The following is an 18166-nucleotide window of genomic DNA, read 5'->3' on the forward strand; positions in this document are numbered from 1 at the left end:
AAGAAGCCGCAAAGAAGCTGTCTGAATGGAAATCCTCTTGGTATTCAGCAGAGGGTAGGCTCAGCTTAGCAAAATACATGTTCAAGGTCCTATTTAGGCTTAAAGTGAGCTTTAGGGACAGGATTAGGATTCTACTCTCCTTTGTCTGTCAGGAGATGTTTATTACCGCAAGATTTCTTTTCTTCCTCTTGGGGGCAGCATCTCCTTGCTTTCCTGGATTTCCATTCTTAACACAGAAGTGTTTATTCATTCTCTTCCCCTGTTGCCATGGCAGTATTTGGGGACCTTGTGATTCACACAGCCTCTTCTATGTTAGCAATACGTCTTTCCCTACACCTCTTCCCACCGCCTACACAGTATATTAATTTGGTCCTTAGATATCAAGGTCCTTTATGCCAATCTGGGGCTTGTGCTTTGTCCATCTATCTCACTTTCTTACACATGTACCCATGCCCCAAACCTGGTCACTAGAGGCAATGGTGCTGCTACTCTTCCAGTGAAGTGCCAATTAATTCACATAGATATGAAATCTGTCTAATGGATGACATGATTTCTAGTTAAATATCTCACATTGGTACCCTTATTACTTTAGATTTTTTCAAGTGAGGTCAAGAATGGGCTAGAAATGTGTTATTTTTCTCTTTCCAGCCACTTGTAAAATTCACCTTGCAAGGGCACGGTATTTACTAGAGATCCTTTTGATCCAAATACATGAGCCTTATCTGGATAAATGGAATGAAATAAAAGGGGTGACACTGGGATCCAGTAAATACCTTATCAATCCCATAACCAAAGGTTATGACATATGTGGGGGGAACTGTCAGTGTAAAGTAGGGTTTTTCAACTTCAGCACTATTGATGCTTTGGGCCAAATAATTCCTTGATATAGGAGTGGTGGTGTGCTGTCCTGTGCCAGTAGATATTACCAGTTGTGATACCCAAAAATATCAATAATAATTGTCAAGTCTCCTCTGAGCAGCAAAATCATCCCTGGTTATGAACCACTGGTATAGGCCAACCTTGCCAAGCCCTTTGGGTTCTCATTAGTGCTTCCATGATCCCATGTAGGTTTTCCAACCCTTTCCCAATATTGTCTGATATGGTAACATGTCAAATAGCCCAAGTGTGTATTTTGCTCCAAAATTTACTATAGCCTTTTAATAATCTTGCCAACTCCAAAAGCAGCATTTAAAAAAAGCTACCCTAAGTAGTGTAGCATGTGCACACCCCCCTGCAACTGGTATTCTTCTTTAGACTTTTACTGTTGTGGTGCTGCCAGCACAGACTCCTGCATTGGACAACAGGCCACAGTGGCTGCCCCACAGAAGCTTAATGATGTTTCCAGAGAAGCAGAAAAAGGGCACACTTGGAGGCAAGCAAAGCTATTTGAAATAAAGTACAAAGATCTGGCAACATACGTACGGGTGGTCCAAGAAGCCCAGGATAGCCATCAGGGCCTGGAAATCCAACAGCTCCTTGAGTTCCATTGCAGCCATCCAGGCCAGGTGGTCCTCTGGGGCCTGGCTGTCCAGGGTGGCCCTGTTCAAAGAGAAAAGAAGGGATTGAGACAGCCACAGGACTGTCAGCTACTCCAAAAGGCTCTATAATGAGAAAAGCCAAGTATATTGCTAAACGCTGGCTCCTCATCCACTCCCTTAGTCCCATTACATATGTTCTCATGTCTTTCCTTTATACTTAAGCATATGTGTCTAATTACAGCTCAGTGTTGCCCCTCTCTGAAGGATCAATATTTTCATAGGGTCTAAGCTGAAACCAAAAGGATCAAGCATGAACAGATGGGATAGATAACACAGGGTTCTACAACTTCACCTTCCTTGGGTGCAGAGATGTACTTAACTGGGGCTTAGCTGTCTGGCAGTTGAACTTCTACCAACAGAGAATCATGCCATGCCTTGAGATTTCTCAGACTAGACAGAACCTGGGCAGCCTCGCACGACTTTCTGTATTGGAAGCTCTGAACGGGAAATGATGCTGGATTTTGATGAACACAGCAGAAGCAGTTCCCAAAGCACCTCCTCTCCTGAAAGTTGCTTGGCCCAAAATAAGCAATTCCTGCAAGAATCACATTTTCAATCTCATTTTGTCATGATCACGTGTCTGGCTATTGCTCCAGTTAGGGAACTGTATCTTTTCCTCTTCTCCATAAAAACTACCAAGGCAGTTGTTCTGCCGGGGAATTAGTAAGCATTCTCATACAATTCATCTGAATTCAGTAATTTTCCCGAGCTGTGCTTTCTTGATACATAGACTATAATTTTTTTTTGTAGGAAATATATCTTTTTTGATATATTAAAAGCTGGTTGTGTGTTGTGCATGGGGCAAAGAGATGACTTAAAAGACCAGAAATCTGGGCACGTTAATTAAAAGGTAGATTACCACACCCCACAAACACCAAGTATATATATCCTTAATGATTTGAGGGAAACAGGCCATATTTTCAAAAATGAACTTTTCAAATTATTAGAGGAAACAATGTTTTGTCAAATTCTTATAGAGAAAATGTTCCATAAAATTCCCTTTCATTTTCATTGTTATTATAGTTGTAGGAGCTAGATAGACTGTTAATACAAAAGTGTCAGTCTAGACTACTGAACTCACGAAATGGTAGGTGCAGAAGAGTGGTCAGTCAACTTGTCTCTGCAATAAACTTGCTGCAATCTGCCTCTGCTGATTCAGGTGATGATTTTTAGTTACACTGGGGAAAGTGAGGCAGCTTACTAGTGTTTACAACTTTTTATTACCAACTGGAATGGTTACTCTTGTTTTCCCTGAAGATCCACACTCCCCAAGATCTGTGCCTTGGGAGGCTGGCCTCTATGGACTACACCACCTAGGCTCCCTTTCCTTCTTCCAGTTGTATTTGGCCACTAGGAGACACAGGCTGGAGAGACCAGAGCAGGAGGAGAAAGAACACAGGTTATTTATTTCCCCCTTGCCCTTCCTCACTTGCTACGTTTTGAGCAATGGCCACATTTCTCCATAGTCTTAGCTCCTGTTGGCAACAGCTATTCCATGGCTCGAGATATCACTGAGTTCTAGCATTACCATTCCATTTTTTCCCCTTCAGGTCTAGGGGTGGTGACAGCCTTGAGTTAGATGCTTCACTATCCATTGCTGTTAATCCTGCCATGTCCTTTAAGTATACCATTCATTCAACTCTACTCAGTTAAAACCTTTGGTGTAGGGTCTGCTTCCTGCCAGGATCCTGATCACCACTGTAAACTGCCCCAGCCAAACTTGCTAGGGGTTATCTCTCAGCTGGGTAACAGGAATAAGTTCAGACAAGATTACAGGCTGGCTCAGAACCAGAGATCTTCCTTATCCCTGGGATCTTGGTTTTGTTTGACACCAAAACCTGTGTCTAGATTCTTACCCTTTAGTATCTACATTTTTTACTTGGGCTCAATCCTTCTCTAGTTTTCTTGCCTGAACCCCTGATATCTCCTATCTGTAGGATTTAAGGGATAACTGTACATTCTTTCCTACCTTAGATGCATTCTCTGGAATTAATCTCTGACCTCTGAGTCAGCCTTGCCAGCCCTTTTCTATCCAGCTGACACCATGGGATGGTAGACAGAACATGTTCTGAGCCAGTTAGACTTGTGCTCCAATCCTAGCTTTGCCACTCCCTACCTTGAGCCTCAGTTCCCTCATGTATAAAACGGAGATGAATAATACCTATCTTATGGGGTTGTTGTCAATGTCAACACATTAACTGCCATGTGACTTGTATTTAACTCACACTAGTTTTGAGCCCACAGCCTCATGAAGAAAAACCTGGGCAAAACCCTGCAGTTTGTTCCTGAAAATCTTACTTGTTGATGTTTTTATTGTTATGATTAATATTGACAAATTAATTCTAAAAAGGTGGATTAAATGAATAGATGTCAATAAATTTCATTTTCATTAAATTTTTCATCACTTTGTTTTCGAAGTTTTTATTGTATTTCATAATAAAACACCGTGGCACCAAGGAAAGAAATTTTTTTTCTAGTGGGGCAGTCAATGTGTTAAAATAAATCAGGCCTACCTCACTGGGTTATGGTTAAAATTAAGTGAGACTAGGTTTACTAAGTAGGAGCTCAATAAATGGTAAGTCTTCTCCCAGACAAGTCAGCAAGGATAAGCCACAGGGCCAAGCTATATCATCTCTCAATCCTCAGTACCACAGAATTTCTGGCACATTGCCCTTTCTGGTTATAGCTAATGATTTTATATATGTACCATGTTTCTCCAAAAATAAGACAAAGTGTTATATTTATTTTTCCTCAAGAAGACACCCTAGGGCTTATTTTCAGGGGATGTGTTATTTTTTTAAAGTATGCTACAACAATCTACATTTATTCTAATATAGTTAAGTCGTCTTCTTCTGGAACATCATCATAACTCTCCAAACCCCGAATTCCATCTTGAATTTCTTGCGACTCTATTTCCTTTAGAACTATTGGCCCCAATCTCTCATGTCGAGCAATAGAGCTCTCATGGGGCAGATGAGAAGGGCTGCTCATATTCTTTACCGCTCAGCGACGAAATGCATGGGTTGTGCAGATACGCAGCGCAGCCACACCCATCACTAGGTCTTATTTTAGGGGTAGTGCTTATATTGCGCAAATGCTTAGAAACCTTGTGAGGGCTTATTTTATGGGTAGGTCTTATTTTCGGGGAAACATGGTATGTGCCAGCTCTCCAAAAGTAGCTCATTGAGGGAGGAAACCATGGTTCTAGATAGTCACAAGGGACTGAACACACAGAATGGGAGGATCTGCTGTGTTTCAGAAAAGCTATGTTCCTCAGAACCCAGTTTCAAAGGAAAAGTTTCCATTTGGTGAGTGGTATGTGTTCACTTTGAGGATAGAAATCTAATATGCTCGTTTACAAGTCTCTAGGCAGGGAAATGTTTGAGATTGACTCCATGAGAAAAGCTAAACATAAATTGCAAAAGACAATTTGAAAACCTCTGCTCCCAACTTATTTGGAGTCAAAACACTTGATAAACATATATTTCTTGTGGGTGCCAACAGCCCCAAGTCATAGCTAGGATATAATTAAAAGCCTCAGCCCTACCACCCCTAGTCTACATTATTTTAATGTTGAATATTTTGATAAATGCTTGTTTGCTTACTCTCTCAATTCATTGCTGTGCCCCTTAAACTTGGATTATCACAAAATGACTACTCACCCACTCATGTTGAAATTGTCTACATGACAGCAAAAATGGAGTTTTGGGACCAAAACCACTGACACATATGTAACCAATCTGCCAATATTAAGAGGGGAACCAGGCCTGTGCAGTGATCCGGTTTAGTAAAATGTGTTGGGAAAGCTGTTGTTTTTAGCCAAATTGCTTAATACATGTTACAGAAAGTTGAACAAAATAATTAGTCTAACTGGGCCTATGGTATCTGTTTTTCTCTGTCTGAAGGAGTCCTGCCAGTTTGAGAATTATTTCTTTTATAGGTACTAGAGGTTGGAGTCAGTCCCCTAAATATTTTTCGAGTTCCTACTATATGCTGAATTCAGCCCTGGGCTTCTGTGCTTTCAAAGAGCTGGATGAGACTAACACACAAAACAATCGATAAATGCCATGGGGCTGTAAGTAAGGAGCTGGAGTATGTGGGATAGGCAACAAGGACTCCTGGGAGATTAGAGATGGAAGGAAGAGGTAAGCACTGAACAGAAGATGCTCAATAAATATTTCTTGAATGGCTGGAAGAGAGAGAAAAAAACAAGGAAGAGAGATTTCATGAAGTCATGAGGCTTGGAGCCTGAAGCTAGAGCAATCGAAAGTCAAAAGAAAAGATGTACAACCTCTGGTTAAGGAAAGTGCCAAGGCAGTGAGGACTACTGGAAGCATCAAGCTCCTTTGAAGAGGTCTGGACAGCTGCAACTCATTTTCCTGAGCAATGAAGCCCCAAAGAGAAGTGATCAATTCCTGCAAGCTCTAGGGCTCTCCTGGCCACAAGTTGGAGGCAGAAGCATCCAGCTGGACTCTGGGGCAGGCTCCAGCTCAGAACTGGAAATAGCCTCAGCCTCACAGGATTTACTTCCTGCCAGCTCTCCTTAAAATGAGGCTGAAGGCAGAAGAGCATACTAACACTGCATGCTCCACATTGCCTACTCTGGTGAAGCCAGGTGGACAGGATGAATGAAAGAGGCTGCCTCCAGTTTGCTAGTCTCCCTCCACTCACTGGCCCCCAGAAGATATACCCTCTGGGTGGAGACTCTGGTTGAAGTGACCATAGGAACATAGCCATAACAAAATGCCAGGGGAAGTCATAAAAGGATGGCCAACCCCATCTACTTATTTTCCCACTGGACTATTTTTAGGCATTTTGCAGACTCTGCAAAATGCTGAATCTTGTGCAGTTGAATAAAATGCAGAAATCTGATGGCCAACTTGTTCATACATGTAACAAATACAAAGTAAGTGAACCTTCTGTTCTCTAAATCCACAAATGTCTACTAGATCTGGGGAGAAAATGGATCAGATGATAATATCTTTGAGGGCAGAGCCATATGCTCCTTCTATATCTCCATAGTAGAGTGCTAGCATATAGCAGGTGCTCAAGAAATACTTATAGATTGGCACAAAGAGATTTGAACCCCCTTCCTTGATACTAGATGATTATGAAGTGTAACACAAAAAGTTGTTAATTCTAGGGCTTCCCAAAGTGTGCCTTGATAAGGTTCAGAATAACTCTTTAGTGGTCACTGTAAGGACAAAAAGCAGGTTCTAGAACCTCACTCAAATGGAGAAGCTGTACTTTTTTCTGTTCTATATGCTGAGCTTCCACACAAGATTCTGTTCTTCTCTTAAACAAGACTGAAAGCCACTGTTGTAGACAAATACAGCCCAGGCTGAGGATTAAATATATAGAGAAGTGGCAAAGGAGAAAACTAAAAAGTGATGGCCATTAAGTGGAGCCTCCTTATCAAATGAAATCAGGTGCAGTTTATGTTCATCCCTGAATAGCAGTTTTGGTTCCTTGCTGACCTACTGAACTATTCAAATAAGCCAAAATATTGTATTTTAAAAATTTCAGCATATTATAGGGGTACAAATGTTTAGGTTACCTATATTGCCTTTGCCCCACTCGAGTCAGAGCTACAAGTGTCTCCATCCCCCAGATGACACGCACCGCACCCATCAGGTGCAATTATACACATCCCCTCCTTCCCCCAAAAATATTGTATTTTAAAGGCTTGTGAAATGTTATCATGGAATCTCCAGTGGTGGGATAAGTAGGGATATAGGACGAAAATGGAGAAACTAAGGGATTGGGTTGGATGGAATGGGAAAAAGAGATGTCTGCAAGCTTGAAATCCCTCACTTATCTCTGGCAAAGCAGAAATCCACAGGATAAATGGAAGAGGTTGCCTCCAAATGATCTTTGAAGTAGTCACTTTGTAAAAACTAAACGAAAATTCACTCTGAAATGGGGTAAAGCTGAAGAGAACAAATTACTGCAATGAAATGCATCAAGATATCACTAAGGATTTTTGTATCTAATTTCATGCACCTTCTTAATTTTCCTATAATGAGTATGCATATGCTCCAATGTGTCTCTGTCTCTACACCTTAGAACCAGTTCCTCACCTCCAATCAAAGCTCCCCTCAACCCACAAGACCAAACTCATTTTGGCTAAGATACTGATGGTTTCTGATGGCTGCATATGTCCCTCTACTTGTCAATCATCTGACTTAGGGCTACCTATACCAGAATCCAAGGGTAGTTGTATGTGACCACTACCCTTGAAACCTCACCATACATATCTCAACACTTGACCCTGGGCATGCTCGCATGAAACAGGATGTTGCTAAGTTCAGAGTACCTGAGCTGTGAGACAGAACCTAGAGGAAGATACTAAAAATGCTTCTGATAGGCACACTCACCGGAATCCCATTGATGCCAAGAAAGCCAGGAACTCCCATTGGACCCTAAAAAAAGGAGTAGGGAGAGGAATGTAAGATACAATCCAACTGATGTTCATTAGATTGGGTAGGTTTGTTTATGTGAGTCAATGGCTTAAGTTTTTAAGAAGTGTTTTGTACCTCCCTCCCCATATTGTTTTGCCTTGATCCCTACTCCAGTTCCAAGTGACCACTTACTTCTACATAAGGTCTTGGACATATTTTGACTTAGGCAGTAGAGTTTAAGTCTTAAAAATTAAGGTTCAATATTATATGCTGCTTTGGCATCTGGGGAAAACCAGAGGGCCTCAAATGACCTAATCACAAATTCCCCTCCCCATTACGCTTCTTCAATAAGGTCCCCTAGCCAAACAACCTCCTTATCAAATGGACCAGGTGCAGTTTCTGCTTATTCCTGAACAGCAGTTTCAGTTCCTTGCTGGCCTACTGAATTATTCAAACAAGCCAAAAACATCCATCCTCAGGGGCCAGGGGCACTGCCTCCTCTTGATACTACAAAGTCTGCTTCCCACAAACTATTCTAGTTTACTCTGTTCCTGAGTGCTACCTTTGAGTGGCCCTATGTGATATGTAGTATCCTCCTCCCCTGAGCTATGAGTATATGTGACTAATAAACTGCTGTCAATCTTATCTATCCAGTGCTGGGTGTTATGTCTTGGGTCATCCCCATAATCATAGTGTGGGAATCCCTCTCTCACCAATGGGGTGAATACGAGGTGATTAAAAGAGGCAGGGAACATAAACTGAGCTGCTGAACTCAGCCAGCCATCATGCTATTATTATTCTCCTTTCTTGTAGATCTTTCGCTGTATTTGTGGCCTGGACTGCTTTCAAACATCCTGACCCCTTGCTTCCCAGTCTTCTTGCTTAGATTCCTGATATTTACTGCCCAGCTGACTGGACTTTTGACCCATGCCCAGTTCAAACCTACATGACTTCTCACCACAGTGATCCCACTTGTCTAGCAAGTAGCTAATAAATTTACTTTGTGGTTTGCTTGCCATGGGAGTCTCTCCAGAAATAGGCTTATCCATCAGCAGCCTGTTACACATCCCATCTCATATTAAAGAATGTAGCCTAGTACCAAAGTATTCAGGAATAGAATTATTTCCATAAATGAGTAGAACTGACATGGAGAACCTTTGACTTTCATACTTGTGGCCCCCTGCATCAAAGGAAAATCAAGCTTTGGTGCTCTTACCTTATCTCCTTTTGGTCCATAAGGTCCCAGTGGGCCTGGGGAGCCCCTTTCTCCTTTCAAGCCTGATAGACCAGTAGGGCCAGCAAATCCTTGAGGACCCACTGGACCTTGAATCCCAATTGGTCCAGGTCGCCCCTAAGATGGACAGAAGGAGTGCAATTAGTCAATAGAGGACTTAACATCAATATTTCCCATTTTCCCATGCACAAAGAACACTGTCATCGCTTCACTAAATAATTTTGGCTTAGATATCTGTGAGGCAAGCCAAAGTTCCAGACACAGATGAGGAAAGGCTATTTTAGGGGCTGCTAAGCTTATTTGGATAGAACACATTTTATAAGCACATTTAATAAGATTCATGTGCACCAAGATCCTTCAACGTTGTACTTCTTAGGAGATTAGTTATTCAGGCTGGATAATATTGTCCTTTTCCTACTTAATACCAGACCATCCATCAGATTGTCAAAATAGTGAAAGAACAGAACGCTGGAGAGCACTGTGACATTTTATAACTCACATCCAAATGGCCAACCACATGCTTGCAGTGAAGTCCAAAAATGGCTGTGCCTAAAGAACACTGCCCCAGGGGGCCAGAGAGAAGAGAACCCAGAAACCGATGAGCTGAATAACCTGTCAGAGCTCATCTTTGTTGGCAGATCCCAGGACCCCCATCACAGCACCTGGCAACTGACACAAGGAAAATATACACACATACACATACATGCACATGCCTGCACACACACGAAATGTTTATTTGTTCTTTCTCCCTAACCCTCCCCCTGCTCCCCGCCAATCTGTAAAGTGTTCAGTGTATAAAGTACAAGGAGCCTGAGAATATCCATTAAGTATCAATCATAATAGCAAGAGGGAACAGACTAAGGATTTTGAATGCCCTGGTTATAAAATGTCTGTAACAATTAAGTCTGAGAGTTCAGGCTGACATTTTAAAGCGGACTGAGAGTGAGAATTAACCCCAGTGGGTGCAACACAGGCAGGCTGGTCTATCATTTAGAACAAATCCCAGTAGGGACTGAAATTTCTTGGCAGAAAAATGAAAACCATTAGTAATGTGCATTACCTTTCAAAGAACACACCACTATATCAGGTAGAAAGCCTATTTTCATAAATGCTTCTCATCTCCACCTCTCGGCCCCTTTACTGACTGTCCGCAATTTCCTACAAATCTGTAAAAAAAAAACTCTGAAAAAAGCCCATTAAACATGGCATTTACTATTTACTTTCACAGTTTACTTTTTAAAAGGCTGAAAACAGGACAGATGCTTTATGCAGTGGCCAGAGTCACGTACTAGAGAAGCAAGTGGCCACCAGCTGTGCTGGTCTTTTGGAGTATAATTTCCAGTGTCAATCAGGCCCATGAGGACCTAGGGCTCTTGCAAAGAAGTAAAAGACGCTCTTCCCAGGGAGATGCAATTTTCTGGGGCACCACCTACCACTCAACCTTTCCCAACATCCAACATGCAGCCTACAAAGAATGACAGGTTGCAAACTGTTTAACAGACTTCTTTCTGGGAATGATGAGGGTGGAGTGAGCTTTCATTTTTTAGGCTCCTCCTTCCCATTGTTGGAATCTTGTTTACGATGATTCTTTTATTTCTTATTATTGTAATTTTCACAAAATCAATATATATGTGTTTATATATGTGTATGTGTGTGTACATAGTATGTGTGTGTATATGCATATATATGAATGAAGAAACTAAAAAGAAAAAGAGCAATACTTAAAAAAAAACACTGCTGGGATACTGTTGAGGATGAGTGAGGAAGTTGCAAACGTGGGCCTAGGTTTGAAGACTAATGTATACAAAACCATAGCAAACAGTGCAAGTTTGGAACAGAGCCTAAGTGCTGCGGGAACACAAAGGAAGGGTTGGCCGCGGAGGGTTTGTGGAATGCTCACATTTTGCCCATGGCTGGGGAGTCATAGGCCACACTGGAAAGGCAGAGTGGGCCCCAGCTGAAGCGGGCCTGGAAGGCATGGCAGGGAAGTTGAAGACTTGATGTGGAAAGACACAGGGAACCCTCAGAGGCTTGGGAACAAGGGAGGGCTAAGAAAGCAGTCTGTCAGGGCTGAAAGTCATCAAGGAGCATTCAGGAGAACATGTGTGTGTCAGCGTGCAGCCAGCACAGCCTGCCTGAGGCTGGAACAAGGGAGGCAGATAAGAACCAGCTGTTGGGGAGGAGGGGATTTCATGGTGGGAGGATGGGGGACAGGATGGCCTTGCTGAGGCCATGTTATTACTAGCAGAGAGGATCCAGCCAGGGCACTGAATACTTGACCCAAATCTGAGCCGTGCCAAAAGTTTCCCCTCATCGAGGGAGGGGAGGGGAAGAGCATGATAAACCACTGAACAGCTACTGAGGGCGTAGGTTGTGATGTGGCCCAATTCTCAACCTACTCACACCACTAGAGAGAAGCCTGAACAATGCCTACCATGGGCACATGGGCTGGCACACTCTGCCTGTGGTCCCCTGCCTTTGTGAGCACATGCTCATCAGCAACGGTAAGAAAGGAGACTTAGGAGGGAGGCAATTCTCTGGCTGTACTTAATAGGAACTCGGATTCTACCCAGAAAGGCAGGGTTGCATATCCTGCATCCTTTCTCTTGGCTGGGTGGGCATGTTGAATTTGCTGACTCCTCTGTTCCCAGGCAGAGAACTGAAAGTGGGCCTCCTAAAGAACTCATGGATTTTTTTAAAAAAAATTCCAACTCTTTTTCCAAAGGGGCATTTGAAAAGGCAGCCCTTGGAGGAAGGTGTACTTCTAGGCTGGCCCCAGGTGCTTGGGTTGGTGGGCATATCAGCAGGCCAGCTCAAAACCTCACAGACTGATTGACTTAGGGCCAGAATAAGGGCCTGTGGGGAGTCTCGAGGCTTCTGAAGCACTGCTGGTACGACCTGCCTCCTCGGTGTGGTGCCAGGCCCTTTTGGAGCCTGCAGCCATAGAATGCGAAGCAAGGGGCCTTGCCACCCACTGAGGTCCTTTCATATAGTGGCACAGAGTACCAGGAACAAATGAAGGTGGTCAAGAAAAAAATGAAGGAGATATATTTTGTTTGGAGGTTGTTCTGTCAGCCATCTTTAGATATACTTACTCTGTGCTTATAGCTGCATGCATGGCGTTTCTGTCTCAGTACGCACTGTTACTGCTGAAGCTTAATACTATATCAATAATGAACTGCTTCCCCCCCTCCACCGGCAAGACCCTATCAGTGACACTTTTCATAATGGCCAGCAGAGGTCAGTGTGACAACATAGAGGCTACAGATAAGCAGGTAGGTGGGTGGGCCTCTCCCACTACAGAGAAAAAGAAATCACACACAGAAGTCACAGAATGTTCGAGCAGGAAGGGCCCTTAGAGACCATTCAATCCAGGCTTTATTTTATACATGGGGGGAAAAAGGCCGAGAGAAGAGGAAGGACTTGTTTAGGTCACACAGCTAGTAGGAACAGCATGGGATGCAAACCAGACTGCCTGCTGCCAGTGCATGGCTCTTTCCCTGTTTGCCAGTGGCAGATGTCCTAGGGGGTCCTTGAGGCTGGTCCCCCCACCATCCCAGACCTGCCCAGGGGACTGTCCTCATCAGTAGGCTGCAGCAGCCAGATGCTCACACATCATTTCTCTCTTCCTAACCCTGATCATTTCACAGAACCAATCTGAAACACCGTCACTGTTTGGACTGCTAGCAGAATTTCAATGGGCTTGGACCAATGCCCTGCCCTGATACATGTCATTTATTTTGGCAAACAGACCCAGACAGGGCAGAAGGAACTCCTCCAAGTCTTTCCAACAAGCTCTCCTGCCTCCATCTGCTCAGGATTTTAAATATGCACATCAGGGTCTAAGTCTCAAGGGAATGAGTTAGGACTTGTGCCTAAGGCCAGGGACTGCAGGTCCACAACTACAGCCCATGCTGGCTGCCTCCTGTGACTACAGTGGGTTGGAGTCATTGTGTAGTTTAAGGTCACCTTTGATCAGATCCAGATAACTAGGGTAACAGTCCCAGAAACAGGTCTGTCTATAAAGTAGTAGATATATGAGGAAATAGCATCTAAGAATCTGAAAAGCACATGCCTCAGACTATAGCAGGACTGTGAAACGGATGGAGGGGGCTGAATCTTCATAACTCAACCCTTTTCTGCCTTTTTATCCCTCCCTTAAGGTTCCAGTGTTCTTCTCCCATAAAATTAAAATTTGTTTGTAAGGAAGAATCTGAAACTCATTCCCACTGAGGCATAAATGACTGACAACAATTTAGAGCTTTACTTTTCCCAGGGGGATTTGTAGTTTAAGGGAGAGCAAAGCATTAAGCTAAGGGATGCAAATAACATTTATGAAACAAGGGAAGGGAGAAGGGTGTGCAAAAACCTTCCTAAGGACCCAGCTGTATTCTAGGAGGTGGTTCGGTGCTGTTTTGTAGACCTGGAGTCAAATCTCTTTACTGCCATTTAATAGCTATGTGGCCTTGGGCCATTCTGAGTCTCAAGGGCTCAGGAACAACAATAGCTCTTGTGTAGGATTATTGTGAACATTTAAGTGAGTTAATGAATGTAAAATATCTGGCAGATAGAAGGAAAGCATCAGTTCCCTTTCTTTTTTAGGTATCATTTATGATAAAATGGAGAAGTTACGATTGGGTACTTAATGCTTCTTTTCTTCATTTTCAGTCAGAGATGCACAGACATCATTGAACAACCCTCTTTGGGGCAGAGATGTGTGACTGGGAATGAATGAGCACGTATACTGGCAACCCACATCTGTGAGAGCATCTCCTACCTTACTTCGCACTGGTGTTCTAGCTCTCCTGGGTACTTGGGTCCTCAGTGTCTTGTTCATCTTAAGGGAAGTCATCTACACACTAATGACTCCCAAATTTGAACCTCCATCCCAGATTTCTCTTCTGAGTGTGCCAGGTCCTTATAGCTAATAGCTTATCAAGAGACCTCTCCTGGCCGGGCGCGGTGGCTCACGCCTGTAATCCTAGCTCTCTGGGAGGCCGAGGCGGGAGGATTGCTCGAGGTCGGGAGTTCGAAACCAGCCTGAGCAAGAGCGAGACCCCGTCTCTACTATAAACAGAAAGAAATTAATTGGCCAACTAATATATATAGAAAAAATTAGCCGGGCATGGTAGCTCATGCCTGTAGTCCCAGCTACTTGGGAGGCTGAGACAGAAGGATCGCTTGAGCCCAGGAGTTTGAGGTTGCTGTGAGCTAGGCTGACGCCACGGCACTCACTCTAGCCTAGGCAACAAAGCGAGACTCTGTCTCAAAAAAAAAAAAGAAAAAAAAAAGAAAAAGAAAAAAAAAAAAAAAAGAGACCTCTTCATCTGCATATTCTAACTCAAACTCAACATGACCAAAATTGAACTCATCATCTTCTCCTCAACCCCATTCCCCAAACCAGCTCCTTTCTCCTGAGTTAATGGAATTAATCTCAGTAAATGGCACCATCCACAAAGTCAATCAAGCCAAAAACCCAGGGGTCCTCCATGATCTCTCCTTTCCTTCATATCCAACATCCAATCCATCAGCAGACTGTCAATTCTACCTCCAAAATGTATAATAACTCAAACCTGTCCATTAATCTCTCTCTCTATAGTCTTAGTTGGGGTCTTCCTCATCTTTTTCCTAGAGCATTGCCACAGCCTCCCAATTGGTCTGCTATCCTCCAATCTTGCTTTATTCTCTCGTAGCATCCTGCCTCAGAACCTTTGTATGTGCTTTTGTATTTACCTCTGCTCTCCTGGCTAGTTCCTATGTATCCTTAGGCTCCAACCAAGATATCAGCTCCTCTAGGGAGCTTTTCATGATTACCCCTTCCCCACAGTGTGGGCCAGGATGCCTGTTTATATGTCCCTACCCAGTAAAAAGACAGAGCTCCTTGAGGACAGGGCTCATGTCTTCCTATCCATTGAATCACCTGTGCTCAGTATAGTGCCTGGTACACAATGGACACTCAGTAAATGTTTGATGAATGAATGAAGAAATGAATGAATGAATGAATATACACACTTAGAAGCCAGTGGCCCAGGTATAGCAGTATCTTCTTTGGATGTCTAGACAGTTGCAATAGAGTATAATCAAGAGACAATTAATCACAGACTACAGAAAAGAGAGTTGCATAATATTCAAGAAATCATCCAGTTCAGGATGCAGAAACCTAGAAAGAGAAAGAGACTTACCCAAGTTCACACAATAAAAACTCTATGCTTTTAAAAACACAATATCATGATAACTTAGAACTTTTAAATACAGAAATGGTCTACATCTGATATAGTTTATGGGCATTCTCTGTTCTCTAAGATCTCTGAAATGGCTTTGGTTCCCATCCCGATTGGTATCTGTCTGTTCAAAAATTATTTATTTAGCACTTACTCTGTGCCAGGCACTAGGGTTAAGATGGTGAGTAAAGACATAGTTTCTGCATTCATGGAGCTTATTGTTTTGCTATTCCTTGAAAATAGATGATGCATGGCCCATCACCAACCTAATTCAAGACTTTTCATCTTGTGCCAAATTTTGTGCTAGGCAAGTATACATGTATGTGTTAGGAATGAGAAGATAATACACAAAGGAAATATACTGCATAACCCATGGCCTCAAGGAACACTTAAGTTTATTAGGGGAGATAAAGCCACATCATGAGAAGCAACTGGAGATAAAGCCGTATGTAATGAATTTCACAAATTATACTGTACACATCATAAGTACAAGAAGAATTCAGAGATGCGTGAGTTTACAGGGTAGCAAAGGAGTAAGGAAAAGGCTAACAAAGTGTTAGGGAATGCATTCCAAATTTGCAGAACATTATGTTGGTGGGAATTAGTGAATTATGCAACCAAGGACCTGGCTGGAGCAGAGGTGGGATCTCAGAGAATCGGCGAGAAAGGGCAGAGGCTGACCTGCAAAAATTTCTGGGTGCTGAGGTGCTTATTCTGGTTCATTAGATATGTTTTGTTTTAAACTTTAGTTTGGCTCACAGTTTGGTTCAGAATTTAGTGAGACAGCCTGGTGTAGTAGCTAAGAGAACAGGATGCAGAGTCAAAAAAGTCCTGGATTTATATTCCCTTCACCACTGTAGGACTTTGGGACAAACGACAGCCTCAATTTCCTCATATGTCAAATGAGGATAATAATAGTGTTTATTTCATGGAGTAATTATTAAATGAGATAATTCCTATAGACCATGATTTTCCCTCTTTAGCATGCATCAGAATCACCTGTAGATGATGTTAACACACATATAACTGGCTTCCACCTCTAGAGTTATGGATTCAGGAGGTCTGGCTGGGTCTAAGAATTTGCATTTCTAAAAAATTCCCAGGTGGTGCTGACTCTACAGGGTCAAAAAACACACTGGGAGAATCCCTGCTGTCAATCATTTAGCACTGTGTCAAACAGACAGTAAATGTGCAATCGAAGTTATGTGTTGTTATTGGTATACTGTTATTTGACAAATGATTGTCCAGGTTTGGGGTTGACAATTTCAGAAAGCCCTTCAGCATTCCTTTATCACTATGGTTCAAGGCACCTCCCCTTCTTTCTCATTATGACACCCAAAAAAGGACAGGAGTGATGAGGCAGCAAGACCAGAGCCAGGGAACCCAGGGAGGAGGCTGTAACCTCCTAAAGAGAAATAATGGTGACCTGGACTAAGTTCATGGCAGTGCAGACAGGGAAAAACAGATTTGAGATATTTCAGAGGCTAAAAATTATAATTACTTAGTGCTAGATTAGAATCAATGAGTAAAACAGAGGACAGTGCAAAGGGTGACTTCAGGGTTTCTTGATTGGGCAATTGAGTGGATCTCTCCACTGACATGAAGAAGCCTAGGGGAAGAAGAGTCTTAGGTGGAAGACGAGGAGTTTACCTTTGGACATATGGAGTTTAAGATGTCTGGGAATATCTAGGGAGATGTTCAGTGCCTGTTTTTCCCACTAGAATGGAAACTTTGAGGGGGCAGGGAATGAGGTTGGCTTTCTTCACCACCAGAGATGCAGTGTCTAGTGCACAGTAGACACTTGAAACATAATTGTGGGAAAAAGCATAACTGTGGAATGAATGAAAATAGAGAATTAAATATGCACTTGGGAATCCCTGGGAAGGCCACTTCCAAGTCTCATTAGTTAGGAGCTACCTGAGAAACCCCTCGTGGCCTTTGGAGAAGGGAGAACAGAGATCCTTGACCTCCAGTGTAGGGACTAGGTGGCTTGAATTTTACAATTTGTCCTTACTTTACAACTGGAATTCCCATTTCAGGTATGGGGCATAGGGCAGAGGGGGATGCAAGAACTTAACATACTTTGGCCTAACTAACTGGGAGTCTTTCCCCTAGCCATGAAATGTAGTAAGAAAGATAGTAATAATAACACTCCCAAGAGTAGAATACTTAAGAAACTTCACAACACTTTCCCTTTCGCCATTCCTTTGGGTCATTCCAATACATCTGTGAGGCAGGCTGATGGCACCAAGTTGCAAAGCAATAAGCCAATGGGGCTGGCTAATGTCACAGAGCTGCTTAGTGGTAGAGTTTTGTAACAGAGCCTTCCAATTAACTCTGTGCTCCTTTCATTCGCACAGAGATGGGCATCCATAGAGCCCTCTACTCTACTGTCTGAGTCATAGCACTAAGGGACTAGTTTTGTCTGCAGAAATAAATAAGGGAGAAAGAACATTGGTAGCTGAAAAATATGTCTGGCATATGACAGGTAAAGACTCATATTATGTAGATATACAGATCCACTTTCTGGTTCAGGAAGCTCTGTATCAGCTTGATAATGTTAGTATCATCTACAATTTGCCAGCAAGAACAGTGATCCATTTCATTTACATATAGCTATACATACATAGCGATCAGTGTCTAGCAAAGGGTGAACCTCCCAAATTCTCAGTGTCTGCCACAGCTAAGAATCAACATCAGAAGCTCCCCCTCAACACTCAAAACCACATTTCTTTTCTAGTTCTTCAGCTACAATCAGTGTTTGCAGCAGCC

General features: G+C 42.8%; 1 protein-coding gene across 1 annotated transcript in view; it reads right to left on the minus strand.

The window, feature by feature from the left end:
• COL4A6 (collagen type IV alpha 6 chain) overlaps positions 1–18166 on the minus strand; it is a 280716-nt gene that overhangs the window by 57154 nt on the left and 205396 nt on the right. Inside the window, exons 4-6 of the mRNA XM_012750455.3 lie at positions 9156–9290; positions 7916–7960; positions 1423–1539 (exon numbers count right to left, since the gene is read on the minus strand). Of these exons, the coding sequence (XP_012605909.2) occupies positions 1423–1539; positions 7916–7960; positions 9156–9290 (297 nt within the window). The remainder of the gene's footprint in view (positions 1–1422; positions 1540–7915; positions 7961–9155; positions 9291–18166) is intronic.

The sequence above is a fragment of the Microcebus murinus genome, chromosome X (assembly GCF_040939455.1).
Source record: "Microcebus murinus isolate Inina chromosome X, M.murinus_Inina_mat1.0, whole genome shotgun sequence".
NCBI lineage: Eukaryota > Metazoa > Chordata > Mammalia > Primates > Cheirogaleidae > Microcebus > Microcebus murinus.